The 19068-nt window shown below is 42.3% G+C and overlaps 1 protein-coding gene across 5 annotated transcripts in view; it reads left to right on the top strand.

The window, feature by feature from the left end:
- Positions 1 to 18023, top strand: part of TLK2 (tousled like kinase 2) — a 42662-nt gene extending 24639 nt beyond the window's left edge. For all 5 annotated transcript variants that reach the window (XM_059868974.1, XM_059868972.1, XM_059868971.1 and 2 more), the window contains 11 exons: positions 1149 to 1301; positions 5107 to 5173; positions 7039 to 7136; positions 7514 to 7595; positions 9276 to 9367; positions 10407 to 10496; positions 10977 to 11146; positions 12572 to 12710; positions 13799 to 13910; positions 14799 to 14906; positions 15374 to 18023. In XM_059868974.1, coding sequence (XP_059724957.1) covers positions 1149 to 1301; positions 5107 to 5173; positions 7039 to 7136; positions 7514 to 7595; positions 9276 to 9367; positions 10407 to 10496; positions 10977 to 11146; positions 12572 to 12710; positions 13799 to 13910; positions 14799 to 14906; positions 15374 to 15547 — 1285 coding nt within the window. In that variant the 3' untranslated portion in view covers positions 15548 to 18023. The remainder of the gene's footprint in view (positions 1 to 1148; positions 1302 to 5106; positions 5174 to 7038; positions 7137 to 7513; positions 7596 to 9275; positions 9368 to 10406; positions 10497 to 10976; positions 11147 to 12571; positions 12711 to 13798; positions 13911 to 14798; positions 14907 to 15373) is intronic.
- Positions 18024 to 19068: the final 1045 nt, after the last annotated feature.

Here is a 19068-nt window from a genome sequence, read left to right as displayed (position 1 = left end):
GATTTGGCTTCTGGGCCAACTGTTATTACCTGTCAGGAATCCTCAGTGCACCCACCTGGCTGTGTAGTGCTTGGGGTGGAGGGGTGGACCAAAATCTCACATATATTGTGAGTCAGTCAATTTGATTTGCATCTTTGCATAAATTAGTCAAAGGAGACTAATTAGCTTGCATTTTTTTCTTTTTTTTTTTCCTTAAGTAGAAAGTATAGAAGCTTGAAAGAGAAAATCCATACTATTTAACTTGTTTTGCCATCTGGTAACAGTGACGGGGCTGCAGAAACCTGGAAATGAAGATCAGAGACCCTTTATGCAGGATGTTAATGGAAATATCCAGTTAATTCCCACCTAGACCTTTAAGTAGCACTTGGCAAATTAATTGCACTAGAGAGTTATGTGCGATGGTTTAAAATCACACCACTTCTCTGTAGTCTGATAGGGAGGTACAGCTCTTGTTAGGCACAGATTAAGGACTTTATAATTCTTCCTTTGTTTATGCTGGAAATCATGGATAAAATACTTCTGGAATACTTACCTGCAGTCTCAGTCCCTTTTTAAAAGGAAATAGGTAAGCAAATGCTTACGTCATTTAGACTTGAAATTTCAAGAGTGCTTTTGTCACTGTAAAATGTTTGAGATAGTCTTTTCATCATGGAGGAGAGAGTTCCTTAGTGAAATCGGGAATGATGTTGGTTATGTTCCAGAGAATTTAGGATAGCTTAACTGTACTTTTGAAGTGTAAGGATACTTTCTCAGACAGTACCAGACTTCAGGAATAGTTTTAACAGGAGATTTTGAACAGAGACTTTTAGGAAAAAGTGCGTGGAAAGTTAGTGACTTGCCATGGATCCTAGGTTTCCATGGGGTTTGCAAGTCCTTTGGATGTCCTCTGCATGAATTAAACCTTTCACTTACTGGAAGATTTCTGTGAGCCAGGAAAAGAATCCCATTTTACTTAAAAATACCTTTAAAACTCTGACTCATCATATTTGGCACATTTCCCTTTTCTGTACAAAAATATTTTTTTACAAATCTTACAAGTGCAACTGATTTGAAATTCATGGGTCAAGTCTGGTACGAACAGATGCTGAAGACAACCAAGTGCACAGCCTTAGTTATCTGTCCTGTTTTTTCTCCTCTCTGCTTTTCAGGCAACAGGAAAGGATAAATTCCCAGCGGGAAGAAATAGAAAGACAACGAAAAATGTTAGCAAAGCGGAAGCCACCTGCGATGGGCCAGACCCCTCCAGCAAGCACCGAGCAGAAGCAGCGCAAGAGCAAGACCAACGGAGCAGAAAATGAAACGTAGGTTCTGTGGCCTTCTTGGTACATGGCAAAGCCACATGCTTTGATTAGAGCACGAAATATCTCTTGGGAAATGGAATCTTGCCCTTGCCTCCAGGCTTCACTCTATCAATGAATGTTGTGGAATTAGCCTGGCATTCAGCAAGATCTTGGTCCAGTTCTAAGTAGCTTTCATTGAAGTAAAATAGGGATCATTGCTGAATCCAGACTTTGTATGAGCTTAACTTTATTTTTTTATGAGTCCAGTAATTTTTTCAGTGTTCTGTTGTGGTTAGGTTTGAAAAGTGGGCTCTGACTTTAGTGTTGTAAGTTCAGAATCGATATCAGTATCAGGGTATACATGGTGTGTTTTTTTAAGGAAAACAAAATTGTACATTTTTAGAAGCTTTGATTTCTGTATATTTACTGTGGAGAATTCTGAGTTAAGAGTTTTGAAGCAATTCCTTTGGGATGCTGAAGCAATAAGATGCTCTCTATAGAGACAGTGCATTGAGCATTGGCCTGTTCTCCACGACAGTTCTTCACACATAGGCGACTCAGGGAAATGGTGGAAGTGCTACTCTTCTCATGTTTTGTTGTTTTTGGGGTTTTTTTCCCCTGCCTCTTTTGAAATTACTGATGCTCTAAGAGACTTGATAGTCTTCTAGAGTAAAGCTGGGGCTTGAAAGAATTTTAGAACATTATTTTTTCAGAAGCTTTTGTGAGTTGGAAATACATTTAGTCATAGACTTAGCCCTGCCTTCTCCTAGTTCCCTTTATAGATGTCCTTTTATTGCTGTAGGCTAATACCATAACCCTCATTGACACTTTTCATTTTTCATTATTAAATCTCCTGGGCTTGACTTGACCTCAAAGTTCCAGAAGCCCTTTGAATTCTTGGTCTTAATCTTTAAAAGGACATGTGAAGCAAAAGCTCCCACTGCCTTCAGTCTCAGCAGAGATGGCACAAGGCTGTGTGAATCCTGATATTCAGGGTGCCCTCAGCTCTAGGGCTGTGCCCCCAGAGTGGGATACAGGTGCCTGCAGATCAGGTGGGCTGTGTTGGAGAGAGCTGTGTGCTTTCTGCAAATAACTAAGTTGGTTGGAGACATTTCCCCCTCATTCTGGCCAAGGGAGCCTGAAAAGAACTAAATAAAACATTAAAGTCATCCTTCTTATTGCCAGGTTTGAGCTGGGAGGAGCAAATGGAATGTCTGCACATGGATATTTTGAAATACTGCTATTCACTGTTGGTTACCTTTCACTTCCAAAGGGCGGGATGAGCTTTCCCTGTTTTTGTGGGCTTCTTTTTCTCCAGCAGTCTGGTGCAGCTGTAGCGTGGCTTATTCTGGAGACATAGCAGCACAGGTCCTGGTGAATCCTGGTCATGTCTGTGATGCTTCTGCTTGTGCTGTGAGCCTGCCTTGGCATAATCCAGCTTTACCATGCTCTGCTAGGAAGCCTTTTGGGCTCCCAAGGCTTTTGCTCTGTTTCTTACTGGTTTATCATTCTTCACTGATATGTTTTAGTTTTAGAAAAGCTTCTTGTCAGGTACTTGATAAAAACTGCTTGCCAGGGTATTGATATGATTCATGTGGAGAGTTGTAGCTTATGTGAAAACACTGGTGTTTTTGCAAGTCAGCTGTAGCAACTGGACTGACTGATTAATTGCTTAATCATTAGTTATCCATTAAGTGCATTTGTTGGACCATTGTGTATCAGGAACAAAATTTTATGACCTCTGGAGGGAGGCTTTTCATTGAGGAACTCTTAGAGAGGCTGATTTTTAGGCAATTTAAATAAAAATGTTTCTAAAAGTTGAATGAGAAGCAGACAGCCAAGTTCCTTTTTGATTTTTGGTTTATGGTTGTCTTAAAAAGGAGAGGAAGGTCCTGTGATGCAAATTTAAACACAAGCTCTCCCAAAATGAGTTTTCTAGCCTGTGAATGAGAAAAGAGTTTTCATTCATGAAGAATATTCCACTGGGGCTGGTTGAGATTCATTAGGGCAGCCTTCAGCTGTGCTAGAGGTAGGTAGGGTGTTTCTAGCATGTTTCTGTGAAACAGGGCAGTGTTTGTCTCAGAGTTCCTTTGAATTTTGTGATGTTTGCTGTGACAGACAATTATTTTGGGCATTGTTAGCCTGGTGGTGCTCGTTACATCTCTGCCCTAATGAGTAGGCTGATGGTGTTTGTTATTTGTGCACAAACATATGTGCAAACATTGTTGCTGGTTTATTCGGTTTACTCTTTATTCCTTACACAGCAACAGCAACCGAAGAATCACAGAATCACAAAGACCTAAACTCTTGGGACGGTCTTTTAGATTTTCTGAATCTAATTAAAATTCATTCTGTGTGTGTGAATTAGAATCATAGAATCACAGAATATCCTGGGTTGGAGGGGACTCCCAAGGATCCTCAAGTCCAGCTCAGGGCTGTCAGCAGTTTTATAAGAAATAAGACAACATTGACCATCTCTGGTACTGGCTTTGTTTTTTATTTGTCTTTAATTTGTAATAAGCTGTTCCTTCTGCTCAAGATTCTTTCACAGGGAGCTTGGCTTATGAGTTTTTCATTAAATTTATCAGGTAATAACTGCTCTAGGCCTTGTTTCAAGTACCTGGACTCTCTGCATTATCAACAGAGGTGAGAGCATTGAGCTCATCAAGTGCTCATTTTAAGATGAGCACTTGATGAGCTCAATGCTCTCACCTCTCAATTTACTGAGTAAGGTCTCCCTGCACAGCCATAGGACTCTGTCCCCCCTTGAAAGAAGTTGGTGTTGATGCTCTGGAGGCCTCCTGCAATAACTTTGTGTGAAAGTACTGTGTAGAGCATAATTGGTGTTGCAGAAATCCTCCTGGGATATGCTTTGAACTCAATTTAGGTTTAGAAGATGATATTTTATGCTGTCACATGCAGGTCTTGTTTACAGAGTGAACAGATGCAATTGATAAGCATGTCATAGCTTTATGTTCACATATGATGCTTTTACCAAATTCCTTGTTGGTAGTAATGAGATGGTTATTATAGTGATAAATTTTTCTAGTCCTAAAAACTCAGCTTGTCGTTGCATTTCACTAGTGATGGGCTCTGTCACTGTTTTGGTGTAAGGCTTTGCTTTGTCCTACGTAGCATGCTTGGCATGGAAAAGAGGTGGAAAACATTATGAAACTTCTTTTGACCTCCCTCCTAGAGCAGAAATTTTGCACATAATTTACTATCAATAAAATAGGGATTATTCCCCTTATCCCATTGCTTCTCCTAACCACATGTGAGGTCGAAAATATGATAAAGTAAATTTCCAGAGGTTCCCCTGGAAGCCACTTGGCAGAACCTGAAACAGGAAAAAGTTCTGAATCCCAGGTCATTGCTCTGTTCGCAGTGGCTGTGTGGCCAGGTGTGCTTCTAGTCTCAGAGTGAATTGCTGGATTGAATTATCCAGCTTTTATTACAAAGAAAAATTTGAAAATGAATCAGTAAAGCAAATTTTACATGGAAAAATAAGATGTGGGATATTTGGGTTTCACTTTTCTATATTTAGATTATGGTTTAGCTGTCTTCTTTGAAAGTCAGTCAGTAGCCTATATAGGTGTTATTAGGGACTTGAATTTGAAACTAATGGATATTGTTGATATTTAAGGTTTTGCTCTCCTTTAGACTGATTATTAAAAAATATAGGTTGCAGAATTTATCTAAAAATTTTTGTGCAGGCTATTGATCTACTCTGTGGAGTTGTTACTTCCAGTGGCAATGTGCATTCTGTGGATTGTTCACTTTATGCCATTTGGAAGCCTGATGTGTTGAGTCTTCCTTTTTCATGCAGGTTAACATTAGCAGAATACCATGAACAGGAGGAAATCTTCAAACTCCGACTAGGTCATCTTAAAAAGGTAAGAACTAGTTGCAGCAAAGGCTTTTTGTGCAGTATTCTGTGAACAAGAACATTCTCTGTAGAGGTCACTACTCATTTGATAATCAAGAGGGTTTTACACTTGAAAGGATTAGCCAGAATTTTGTAATAATTTTTTTGGGGCAGTGATTTTCACAGAAGATGTTCTTTGCTTCACTAAATAGCTTTCTCTGTCCTTACAGTTAGGATTTCATACAGAAATTCTACTTTTTTGATACATCTTCTGTCACTGTGACCTGTCTGGTGGTGGACTCTGAATGTATATAACATGAGGGAACAGTAAGGAATGGACCAAGGGAAGAAAATTATAAAAACACAACAAAAAAATGCAAGTCGTTGACTTGTTCAGTTCTTTGCAATATTGAGTAACCGGTTTTATCACTCCAATAAAATCTCTTGGGCTGTTGCAAACCAGTCCTGTTCAGGCAGCGGCAATGCACATTTGTTCTTAAATACTTTGGTCTCGATAGAAACTGTACCTGCAGGTGAGATTATATTTAGATAAGCTGTTGGTTACCTTGAAAGTGATTGCAGAAAACTATAAATAAGTTTTCTGGAACACTTCAACAGATGAAAAATTGGGAAAAAAAGTAGATGTCTTCTGCCATTTCCTGCTTAGGTATGATCTTTGCTAATGTCAAGGAATTTTCTTTTGGAAATGAACCAAAGAAGAAGTAAATGTCTTGCTGAAGTGCCTCTTCCTTTCTCAGGTGGTGCTCGAGCTCTGCATTTAGTTTTTTTTCCCATAACCTTGACACACAAGCTGAATGCAAGGCCTCATTAATGTGTCTGTACTCCTTGTTATTTTCTGTGGAAGGGAAAGTTACTGCACACCCAGAATCTGCTGGCAGTCTGTCCATTATGCTTTATTGACCTGTGAACAAAGAGAAGTGACACAGGCAAGAGAATGCTGCTGGCGTGCTGGCTCTACAGGGTTCCGTATTGCTTCAGGGGATTAACTGTAGGTCCATCTATGCTGGCATAACATAGCCGCCCTGGAATGGAGGAATCCATTTGGAAATGGACCTTAATAGAAAATGAAGTAATGTATTGGTATCATGGCATTGTCTGAAGCTGTGCTTATCCTTCTCCACTTTTGGAAACTGGCTCATTCTTTATGTCTAAAAATAGAACCAGTTGGAAAGGGAAGGAGCGGTGTCACAAGACAGATGGGTAACAATGTCCCCTGAGTCACATACACCAATTGTACTGCTCAGGGAGCACGTTTGAATTGAGGTTTGCAGCCCTGGCCACAGTGATCTGTATTCTCATGTCATTTTTGAGGACACCAGAACTTCCAGCTAGACAAACACTATGTCAGAACTTCCACGTGGCATTGAGGAACACTCTGACCTGTTTGAGCAGTTTCCACTAGTAGAATATAATGTCATTCTCTCACACTTCCCATTCTGTCCACATGCTGCCCTATCCCATATGCCATCATGACATCCCTGCTCTAACTGCTGAGGGCTGTCTTCTTTCTCTTGTCCCACCAGAACTGAAATTCCTTCAAAAACAGCTGCATGGCACTTATTTGGGGAAAGAGCAAGACCACAGCAACAAGACTTCTTAATTACAGAAAATATTATAAACAAGGAGGTATAAAGATATGTCTCCTCCTGTCTGTGTAGGTGTGAACAGAACTGCCCAGTCAGTTTCCATTCCTGTTACTTGCCACATGACTGCAAATTGACTCTGACTATCTCTCTGATCTCCCAGACACGTTTTATGCCAATAACCTCTTCAAAAGTGGAATTGCATTTGTGTTTCCATAAGTCAGGTGGGAACACTACATGCAGTACCTTACAGAGTGTTGTGTTTCCCTTTTGGTTTTTCCCTGTGCAGGAAGAAGCTGAGATCCAGGCAGAACTGGAACGACTAGAGAGGGTTAGAAATCTGCACATCAGGGAATTGAAAAGGATACACAATGAAGATAATTCACAGTAAGCACATGGGATTCAGGGATAAGAACTTAAAGTAATTTTTTGTTTGTTCTTTTCATAACGAGAAACAATCTTTTTATAATCTCTTACTTAATCCTTTTTACATTGATTTTATAATTCAATAGTCACTTGATTGTGGGGTGGTACAGGTATAGCTTGAAGGTCATGTAAGACAGGCTTCCAGGTTCATCAAGGTACCTTTAAATAGTCTTTCATTAGTGCAGAGTGATCAAATAGCATCAAATTTGTCAGTCATTAACGCAATTATATTTCTCTGCCTGAAAGTGAAAACATCATTTCTTAGCTGTGCAGTAGCTGTAATTTATTATGCAGAGGAGGTCATTATTTGTCTTCTTAAACTATGTCTTTCTTACCAGATTTAAAGACCATCCAACGCTAAATGATAGATATTTGTTGCTACATCTTCTGGGTAGAGGTGGCTTCAGTGAAGTATATAAGGTAACTTGGAAATGGCAATCTGATGTAATCTGGATCTGCAGGAAGCAGAGTTTTTACACTTGTTTTCTCAATGCTGTACAAGTTATGAAGGGAAGAAAGGACTACAGAGCTCATGATGCATCTGGCTTGTATTAGACATCAGAGTTGAGATTTTCAGGTGCTCGCCTTGTCCTCAAGGTCAAATTTCCTTGAAACAAGTATCAAAACGTGTTGCACCAAGTCTTCAATTTTTGTTAGGATAGAGAAGCAAACCTCTTGTTTCTTCAAATGCTACGCACAAATACCTGCAGTGGCTAAGCCTTACTGAGATGGCACAGCAAGAGTGAACATCTCTGTAAATAAGTGAAAATAGCTCCAATAAAAAGAGCAAAGCCTGTGCTTCGTGGGGGTATAAGGCTCTTGTGCCTCTTTTTCTTGGGCCTTCCTTTTACCCTCTGAAATAGCAGACTGGGGACAGTGTGTGTGTGTTTGTGTAGTTTTGGGAATTCCTTGGAGCTGAGAATTCCTGGTGTCAGGACTCTTAACAGCCAAGACCTGGGATACTTTGGTGCTTGTTATTTGACTATTACCCTTAGAGCTATTCCACTTCTCAGTATTCCCCATTTGTACTTAGAAGTTTGGAATTCATGTTGAATTTGGCTAGAATGGAAATAATTGTGCCAGTGCAAATGTTGGAAACTTCATGGTGCTTTATTGCTTTGATGCGGCACAAAAATAGGAAGCTAAACTAAGGGGACTAGACTGCTCAGATGGGGGGGGAAAGTGTGAGCTGTGTCTAAGTACTTTGAACTGCTTTGCTGACTAAGCAGGAAGTTTTGGCTCCACAGATGAAAGCAAGAGGGCATGAGTGTTTCCTACCTGCCTGCTCTTAGGAGTTGTAACTGTTATTAGTACAAAGAAGTGCTTAGCCCTTCTTCTTGGTCAATCTGTTAAGCATTAGGAATTAAATAGACAACTTTTGAGGTGAACACACACCATGCCTGTTTGCTCACCACAGCATTTTGTCCTGACCTGGAAATCATTATATTATTGTTGCTGCTCTCAGGCAAAGTAGAAGATTTCTGCATTGCTCCATGAATGCATTTTCACAGGTCCATTCTTTAAGGACTGTTTAAACAATAAAGAAGTGGAGGGAAGGATAAAGCACAGGATCACACAGCTCTGCTAAATTCTTGAATTCTCCAGCTTTTATATGTGCTGAAACATTATGCTTTAAGTTGGAGAGCTGAGATATCAGTGTGAAACAAAGCATTGAAAAATCTTCTGTATTTTGAGTGTTGTTTTTTAGTAACTCAAGCGTAGAAAATTGGTTTTGGACTTGGGGGAATAATAGTAGGGTCTTTCCCAGTGTAAAAACTGTCTATATTTTGATAATTTGGTCTTTCTGGTCCTTTTGTAACTCTGGTAGTAAAATGCCAAAATCAATGCAGTGTGAGTTAGATTCCATGGGGAAGGTCAGATCAAAGTTGTTTTCAAAGTTTCAAATTTTTTTTCAGTTGTTTTCAAAGTTGCTTGAATTCATTAGTCCAACTTATCAAATCAAAATGTGGTTTTGCTTTTCCATCACTTTTTTAATGCTGATTTCCTGTGTGGGGATATTGGTTTGTTAGAGCTTGTCTGCTTTTGCATTATTAACTTGAGCCTGTGATTTGTACTGATTTTCAGCTCTTCTCTCTGCAGGCATTTGATTTAACAGAACAGAGATATGTAGCTGTGAAAATACACCAGTTAAACAAAAACTGGAGGGATGAGAAGAAAGAAAACTATCACAAGTAAGTGAGTTTGTAAAGCAGCCAGCCATGTTCCCAGTTCCTCCTGCATTTGGTTATCCAGTGCCTGTGAACAGGCTGACAAATTTTTCCTATCTTTGCTACATTTCAGAAGCCAATTTCTATCCCAGTAGCTACTTGGAAAAGTTTTGGTCAGATTAGAAATGTTTTAAATGTATGCATATGCACACAAAGTTTTGTATAAGCCCTGTGCCTCCTGCATTTTAAAGCATCAGTGCTCTGTGAGAAAAGTGCTGAAGTGGCTTCTCTCTGCATGTTCAAGCAGTTCCATAGGAAATAGTTTTTCCTCCCCATCTTTCAGGTACACATCTGCATTGTGCTCTCTGGAGCCTTCCCTTTGTTTCCTAGAATAAGTGATCTGATTGTAATTGTCGCTTTCTACTACCTGAAGGGAGCCTGCAAAAAGATGAAAAGAAACTTATTTACGAGGGCCTGGAGTGACAGGACAAGGGAGGAATGGCTTCAGCCTGAAAAAGAGCAGGGTTAAATTAAATTAGTTTCTTCTTAGGAAGAAATTCTTTACTGGAAGCCTTTTGCTGTTGGTAGCTCTTGCTTCCTAATGCCATGAGTTAGATAACTCTGCAGAGTGACAGCTAAACCTTCTCCAAGATAAAGCTGTGTTCTTAATTCCCCAACAAGTCACTGGGACAAATTAAGCTGAATTTGAAGCCTGGAAATCAGGCTGCTACGCATCATGGAATTCTAGAACTTGCTGATTTTTGTATTCAGCTGTCTTGAAGCTCTTAAGGATTTATGAGTCGATTCTATTTTGGCAAGCAGTACCATTAATCAAGATGAGTTATTTTGTAGCATTGCCAGGGTTGGAGCTGCACTGGAGTTTTGTGGTTCTCAAGAGCTGTTCTGTGCACTTCCTCCTTCACTTGATTTGTCTGAAGCTGTCTGAGGAACTGGCATGGGTTTGATTGAAGCTGGATGCTGTGTGGTGTGTCTGGATTCACTGTCTGGAGAAATTAGAATTAAGTCACTTGTATGACTAATGCTCAGACTTTGCTGTTTTCAGACATGCATGTAGAGAGTACAGAATTCACAAAGAACTGGATCACCCTCGAATAGTTAAACTATATGACTACTTCTCATTGGATACTGACTCGTAAGTTGTGTTGCTCTGTCCTTTCCCATGGTTTGACCAATTCACTAAAGACAAAGTATTTAAAACTTTTCAGGAAAGTCCAGAAGTTGTCCACACCAATGTTAGACTTTACTGCAGAGATAACCAAGGTATACTTCCAGCATACACTGGTTTTCTGGAGATTCCAGCTCATAGACTAATGTGGTGTATTCTGTCAGATGTATTTATTTACTGATAAATCTTGCTCTTGACTCGGGGCAACTGCCACAGCTGATACTGCTTTCAGCCTCTGGGTCCCCTTTAATGGGGAATCTCTGACCTTTGTACTGTTGAGCACTGAGGCCTGTGCTCCTGGTAGCTTACTTTTAGAAAGGGATTCATAGGCTGAAAGACTCTTGATTTAATATATTGGCCAAATGGGTGAGTTACAGACTAGCAGTAACAAAGTGTTCTGGTTTCTATCACATGCCTTAATTGCAACAACTCCTGTTTTTCTTACAGATTTTGTACAGTCTTAGAATACTGTGAGGGGAATGATCTGGACTTCTACCTGAAACAGCACAAGCTAATGTCGGAGAAAGAGGCACGATCCATTATCATGCAGATTGTGAATGCTTTAAAATACTTAAATGAAATCAAACCTCCCATCATACACTATGACCTTAAACCAGGTATGCTGTACTGGCATGGTTAAGGATGCTAAGGAAATGTAATGGGTTAGAGGTAATATGAGGCAGTTTCCTTTGTTCAAACAGCAGAAAGAACACAGGGCTGTCTGGGAAAGCTAACTTGCAGCAAGGAAAAAAATGTAAAATGCATAGAACCTTTGGAAAATGTGTAGAGGGTGTTTTCTGCCAGAATTGCAACATAAAACAAGGAGGAGTAACATGTAAAATAAGAATTTTCAAGAATGAGACCTTGAACCACCAAGTGCCTATGTTAGTTTTCTTAATGTCCTGCTTGTATTCTGCTGTTGAGAGCTTGTTATTGCTTCATAAAGGCTCCCACAATTACTGGCGTGCTTCATGTTCCCATTCTTCTGACTTTCTGTAATCATCTGGCTGAGAATTTGGTGGCAGAAGCTAATTTTGAAATGTTTGTTTTTTCATATTGTGTGTCAGCTCCCAAAGCTGAGGACACACAGTCAGACGGCTCAGGTTTGCCTTTGAGTTCATTCAGTTACATCTGCCGGGGAGAAGATCCTCCCCAAATGGTGTTGTATATTTTCCTTCTACTGCTGGGGCAGAGCCACAAGGGAGAAAATGGAAATGCTTCATTTTGGGATGATGCATACTGGCTACATAGCTTTTTTCCTAATCCAGTAAGTTCATCCATCTCTTTGGGCAGTTATCCCTGGCTTGTCTCCCTGTACTGGTGGCACCTCATCAGCATTGTGTAACTGGTTTGTGATGTGGTTTGTTGCATCAGCATGAGGAATGTGTACGGGAGATGGTGCTCTTGCACTGGTTGTAGTGACCCCATTTCCTTCCTGGCTGTTCCCAAGTTGTCTGAGTTCTGCCTGCAGCTGCCTAGAGCGTTGATTCATCTGCTGCTATCACACACAGTTTTGCTACTTTATTGTAGGCTTGGAGAAAAACAGTGATGATCTGACTTCTTGATGGGTTTATAAAAGACTCTTGCCTAAGCAGTAATTGTCCTTTTTGAGCTCAGAAAGTCACTGGGGAGCACTGTCAGGAAGGAGAGAGTTTCTGGCATGTTGAGAAGACAGGGCAAGTCAAAACTTCTGGGCAGAATGAGTCATAACTGTGTATGTGTACTTCTCTCCTTAATCCTCCTTTTTGAGCTGCCCTTCCAACAAGACCTTTGGGAGGAATCAAAGCCTTGAAGTTCATTTGGCTAACAGGGCTCAGGTTCTGGAGGCTCCAAGCAATATGAGGTCACTAGGTCATTCAAGATGAGCAGATCAGCTCTAGCACTTGGTAGTCCCCAAGTTGTCTCTGAAGTTCAGGGTTTTGAGAGTTAAAACACCTGGTGCAGCTCACTGTAGGTCCTTTTTCTTTGTGCAGTGCAGGGCTCAGTGCAATTTTATTCTTGCTAAATGTGTATCCTAAGGGCTGTTTCCTTCCTCTTTCTAGGTAACATTCTTCTAGTCAACGGTACGGCATGTGGAGAGATAAAAATCACAGATTTTGGACTTTCCAAAATCATGGATGATGACAGCTACAACTCAGTTGATGGCATGGAGCTGACATCGCAGGGAGCTGGTACTTACTGGTAAGCAATGCCTGGGGCACTTGCAAGTTAAGATCAAGAACAGTTTATAAACAGCTTTTGGAAGTGTGTCAGCTCTGTGTGTGCTGCTGTTAGCTTGACAAACTGGAGGTTTGAGACCCTGGCAACTGCTTTGATTGTCGCACAGCTGCTTTTGAGGCTGGCAGCTTTTTACTGTTCAACAGGTCAGTGTTTGAAAACCAGCTCATATTCAAAAGGCTGGTGAAAAGCTGCATATGCTGCTGAGATAGCGAGTTCTGGAGTGGGGCTTGGCTGCTCTTTCACAATCCAGAGTGGCTCCGTCTCGCATCTTAAGCAAGAACGAGGGAAATACTATACCTATTTGGAAATTCAGATGCATCAGAGAGATAAAGAGTATTCCTCTGAAGTTAGGAGGTGAAGATCCCTAGCTAGCTCTCGAAATATATGTAAATCTCACGGTGTTGTCTATAGCCAGAGCTTCACTTGAATGTCATGTTTTCAGCAATTCTTTATCTTTTGTGCCAAGTGTCACTGTATCACCCTTGGCTGAGAGCAGACACTTGGTGAGTGCCACCGAGTGTGACCCTTAGATGTCACCCTGCATTGTCAAGCTGCAAACTGTCACCATGGGCAACAGAAAGTTTGTTGGGCCATTCTGTGTTGTACAGCTTTGTTTTGTTCCTAAAAATTAAACTAGCTGTACCCTGAGTGAAGCTGAGGGTCTTTAACTGGGGCATGGCATCTGGGGTTGTATTTCTAGAAATATGTATTTTGGCTGTGTGCTTTTCATTGTAGAATTGTTGGCCAAGCCCTTTCAACAGCAAATACGAGTTCTGAAGGTAAAAAACAATGGGCTTGTTTTACGTGCTCTGGTGAAAAGAAACTGACTGTGCTGGCTAGCTCAGAACACGAGTGTCTGGAGAGTCCTTGGGATCACTGTTCTCAGAAGGAGTAGGCATTGGTGATCTTGGCCCGGAGGTGCACAGGAATGAAATGGGACCCTTGAGAACCAAGCCAGTATCTAATCGTAGAACTTTCTGTTCCAAAGGAAATAATGGAAAATACTTGAAGCTGCTGCTCATAATTTATTAATACTTCCTTCTAATCAGGTATTTGCCACCAGAATGTTTTGTGGTTGGGAAAGAACCTCCAAAAATTTCAAATAAAGTTGATGTCTGGTCAGTGGGAGTCATCTTCTATCAGTGTCTATATGGCAGAAAGGTAAGAAGGTGTTTAATTTCTTTTCTTAGTGGTGTTTCCCAAACCTTTTGGGAGGCAACACAGGCTTCTGCTTCCTTCTCCACAGACTTAGAATGTGCTCCCTTGTCTCCTTGCCATCAGTTCCAGGGCAGAGTGCATGCTAATGGAAGTGGGGAGCATAGACTAGGCTGTGTTATGCTCTACCTTTAGCATTTCCTTCAGAAAAGACATTCTGCAGAACATCTCTTTCCATCGGGCATGTTCCCACTGAGGCTGCTTTGGGCAGGACAGGTGTGTCATTTGTCATCTGAGGTTTTTGGTCTGGTCTTGTCTGTGACACTTTCCATGCCCTGAGTCTTTGTTGGTCTTCATGGCTGCAAGTGCTATGGGGGGGGAAAAAAGTAGACCCAGTTTAGGAGTTTTTAGGATGGCTTTTTTGGAAGGGAAAAGCATGGATCAGGAAAAGGTGATTTGTCAGCTTTATGACAACAGGAAAGATAGATAGGATGGAGAAAGGAAAGGAGTCCATGGGCTCTTGTTTTCGGGAGCCCCTGGTAACTAAATGTTGTGAAAGCTCTGGCTGACAGACATGTGCTGCTCAGTGCTGTCAGCCCAGCAGAGATGAGTGGGTGAATCTCTGCTAGCTCAGATGGATGACAAATGCTCTAGCAGTCCCACAAGGTCTGGAAGCAGGTGGAGATCTCTACTGGGTAAGCCAGGCTTGATCCCTTTTGTTTATTTGAGCATGGGAGCAATGTGCCCTGGTTCTCTGGTATCCGCAGCACCTTCCCAGCAGCTGTGGGCTGCTTGCCTGGAAAAATGGTGATGTCAGGTGACGATAAACAGTAGAGCTGTGGGATTTTTGTGGCTGTCACCAACCTTTAACAACTTTTTTCTTTCTTTTGGTAGCCCTTCGGTCACAACCAGTCACAACAGGATATTTTGCAGGAGAACACAATTCTGAAAGCTACTGAGGTGCAGTTCCCTCCAAAACCAGTAGTCACACCAGAAGCAAAGGTAAATCTGCTTGAGGGTCAGGCAGCACAGGCAGTTCCAGCCTCCTGATTTTCATAAAGCCAGCAGGAGTCCTGTGTTTAATGCTCACCTATCACACAGTCATTAGTGGCTTTGCATGTTCCATCCTTGGAGGTGTTCAAGGCCAGGCTGGATGGAGCTCTGAGCAGCCTGATCTAGTGAAAGATGCCCTGCCCATGGCAGGGAGGTTGGAATGACATGAGCTTATAAGGTCCTTCCAATCCAAACCATTCTGTGATTCCATGATTACTGCAGCTGTCAGGCTGAGCATTGAACACTGGGTGCCTCTGCCCATATTTCTCCTGGTCCAAAATGAGATTTAGCTGGGCTGTGTGTAGGGAAGGAATTTTGGCACTGGGGCTGTCACATTGGCCCCGCTCCCAAAGAATCAAAAGTTTCCTGTTTCTTTAATAGAAACTAATTCTTGCTTTGGCTTTGGGGTGCTGCAGGCGTTCATCAGGCGGTGTCTGGCCTATCGAAAGGAGGACCGGATAGATGTCCAGCAGCTGGCCTGTGACCCCTACTTGCTGCCTCACATCCGCAAATCTGTATCCACAAGCAGCCCAGCTGGAGCTGCAATTGCATCAACCTCTGGATCATCCAATAACAGCTCTTCAAATTGAGACAGAGTAATAGGCCAAAAACTTCTTGAGAAACCGGCTAAAAGACTTTCAGAAACACCTTTGGAACAGAAGAATCCACAAGGGTCTCAAGAAACCTGTACCAGGTGCTTTTTTTCTCTTGCTTTTTTCCATCCATAGAGCATGACAACATCAACTCTCATCAAGAAAGCCTTCAGCATCTAGGCCGAGCCATGTGGATATGAGATGGCTTGAGGTTTATCCAGTCAGTGACCACAAAAGGGTGGCTGCTCTGAGCAAGGAGGGAAAACTCAAGAAAAAATACAAAAAGACATGGTTCCATGTACTGTGAACTTCTGAACATGCAGCCTTGGGGAATCCAGGACGCCGTGTGTGCTTCATATGAAGAATGTGGACTTTGGAAAAAAGACTGGGCTAGTCCAGTGTTGATATTTAAACATTGTTCTTTTTCTTTTAATAAAGTTTAGGTAACATCTCCTTGAAAAGCTCGAAGCACCAAGGTTCAGCTGGGGATGGTATATGACTCTTTGCCCTTTGGAGGGGAAAAAAGTTGATCCTGCCTGTTCATGGCACTAGAGTTAGTGTTTTACCCCTAATTAATTTCAGTTTTTTTAAGATAACCATTTTTTGGAAGAAAACAGTTTTCTGGTCTCAGTGAAACCCGTATTAGCAGGTATGTGGCAGTGTCCATTCTGCAGCTGGTGCAGCTTTCTGCTCCTTTGGGATGGCCTCTTAGGAATGATTCACCACCTCAGAAGGGTGGTGAAGCCCTGGGAGGACAGGCCTGCATCATTCTGTGGTCAGAGTGGATCACAGCTCAGGCTGCCACAAGGTCTCAGCTGCTGCTTCATTGTTCTCCCAACGGTTGCACCATTTTAATGTGTTGAAGTGCTGCTGTTTTTGCAGACCCAGCCCATCATGCTCATATTGCTTTCCACACTTGTGAGCCTGATCTTGGCTGGCAGGCAGAGAACAGGTGGGGATTGAAGCATGGCTCAGATGTCACAGGTGTGATCTGTGCCCACAAGCTCTCTATTGATCTTGTTCATGTCAGAGTTTTCTGAAGCTGAAGCCTTGTCTGCTCCTCTCTGTTGGGTGACTTGGCAGCAAAGCTTCCTCTCTCCCTCAAAAGTTTTCAAACTTGCTGACTTATGAAACTTGCTGCCATCACTGCACCCGATTTCAGATGGCAGGGAATGAGATAATGTTCTTGATAGGAGCAAACACTCTAATTATTGTCTGCCTCCTGTAATCTGCCTGGAGGGGTCTTGTACCTTCAGCTGGATCTGTCTGCTGTGAAGTGGGAGCCTCCCACTCTGCTTCCTTTTTCCTCCCACATAGAAGGAAAACTGAAAACACAAAAAGTGCAGCAATTGAACATGTGGCAGCCAGGTTCGAGTGCTCCTAACATATGCTGGGAGTTCTTAGCCAGAAATATTTAAAGATGGAGTGTCGAGGAGCAGGGTTTGTCCCGGGGGGGTGATGAGCCCTGCACTACTGCAATTCAGGATGCTGGTTAAAAAACAAAGCACCCTGTGCGCACTTCCCGACCCAGTCCATGGACCACTGTGGGCTGGGGTCTCCTTTGTAGGACAGCTCCAGGATTGCACCCATGGCTGTGGCAGCCTGTGGGCTGTTTGGGTGGCTCTGTTACCCCACTGGCATCTCCTGGCAAGTGCTGTTCTCCATCATGCACTCGGAACTGCCACTTGTCCGCCTTATTGTAAGCCATCATCTGCAAATACTGTGCTTAAACCTGATCAGGAACTTGTTAACTGAGAAATGGAGCAGTCTGTTGTAATTAAGCAACAGGCCAGGGAAGTGGAGAACTCTGCTGCTTTGATTTTTCTTACTATTTTTGTAGTGACTCTTGGGCTTTTAATTGGATTTACTCCCTTGCAGCTGCATTTAGAGTGGTGTCTAAACTGCTGTAGTGTTTTATACAAAGAACAGAAATACTGCATCTTTAAATCCTCAGCCATCCTCAGCCCTTTCCATGTCTGCTGCTCTAAGCCAGAAGTTAATTGTCCAGCAAGGAGCTTCAACATGTTTATTAAGCCTCTGTAAGGAGAAATCAGGGTTGGTGCTTCATCCCATTTGCCGAAACTGGTGATTTGGTATCTGTCCACATTGGGGAGAATTCTAAAAGGGTTTTTTTCTATCCTGGTCCCATTGTTTCTTGGCCATCCAGTGTGTGCATCTCTGTGGGTGTGATTAGTTTTGTGTCAAAAGCATTTATTCTTGCTGTGCAACACCCATTCAGGGCCAGGGGACAGTGACAGCTTTTTGGGACTGTTAGCAGGGAAGAACCCTGGTAGAATTCTGGCTGCAACACTTCCCTTGTTAAGATGGGTTTCACTTCCAATAACAGACCCTATTGCCACACTGTTCATTTACTTAAAGTGTATGAAGAATTTGTAACTTAAACCAGGCCAGACTGTTTTGGCTCTACCCAACAGATGAGATATGGATATTAAAATAAGTTTTAAGAAACTGATTTGCTTGGCTTTTACTGTTTTTCTGCTCTTGGCATTGGCATGAGTTCTCTTGCAGTGGCTGCACAGAGATGAAACAAGACAGGATGAGGAAAGATGGAGGAAGGGTGTATTCTATAGCTCAGAGCAGTGAGATCTCTGCATCAGAGGGGGAATTGCTGAAAATTCCCGAGTCACTTAATTACTGAAATTGATCTTGTGCTGGAACATAAATTAGAAAGCTGAGGTGGATTTGTCCCTCATTTTCTATAGAATAGTACCTGCCCTTTAGAAGCCGTATATGTTAAGGACATAAAAAAAACACCTTTTCTGTTTATGATAATCTGTGGGTCACAACCCCCCATCTACTCCCCAGCCCATGGACACCCAAGTCTCCCCTCTTGGTCGCCCATAATAACCTCCCTGAGCGGTGATGAAACGCAGCTCCTTTAATTTCTTCGGGCTGGGCTTTGTCAGCTTTACAAAAATACACAACAGAAAATTAAAAAGGATGGTGGCAGCTGACGATGTTGAGTCTGTTTGTATCTGGAGTGATGAATGCTGGGGCCCAAATCACTCAGTTGCTCCTCCACAGGCATGTGCTGGCCATCCCCAGGCATCCCCAGGAGCCAGAGCTGCTTCCTCAGATGAACAGTCACCAGGCCCCAGGTTACTCTGCAAACCTGGCCTAACCTTCACTGTGCCTGAAGTCAAACTCAGGGGGTGTAAGTGAAACCAAACACTGAGTGAGCTTGTCTCCCTCCCTGCTGCTGCAATTGATCATTTCCAGCCTTCTGTTCCAGTTTGGGTGATGTGACACAGATTTGGGCCAGGAGAGGCAGCAATGGTGCTTCAGCAGCATCAGCAGCAACATCATTGTCCTGCAGTGGGTAGGCTCGTGCCCACACGTGCAGGGACACACCTTGACACACTCAGGATCAAGATTCACCAAGGGGCTGCCTCGCTGGATGCTTTGCCTCCTACATTCGCAATTGGGAGTCATGCTATAAATGAGCTTCCCTTTATGAAATGGGCCAGTCCCAGTTTATTTTGTGACCTGGCAAGCCC

Source organism: Haemorhous mexicanus, chromosome 28 (assembly GCF_027477595.1).
Source record: "Haemorhous mexicanus isolate bHaeMex1 chromosome 28, bHaeMex1.pri, whole genome shotgun sequence".
In the NCBI taxonomy this organism is placed as follows: domain Eukaryota; kingdom Metazoa; phylum Chordata; class Aves; order Passeriformes; family Fringillidae; genus Haemorhous; species Haemorhous mexicanus.
Note: the sequence above shows the minus strand (reverse complement) of the source record. Positions and strands in the feature narration are given on the sequence as shown.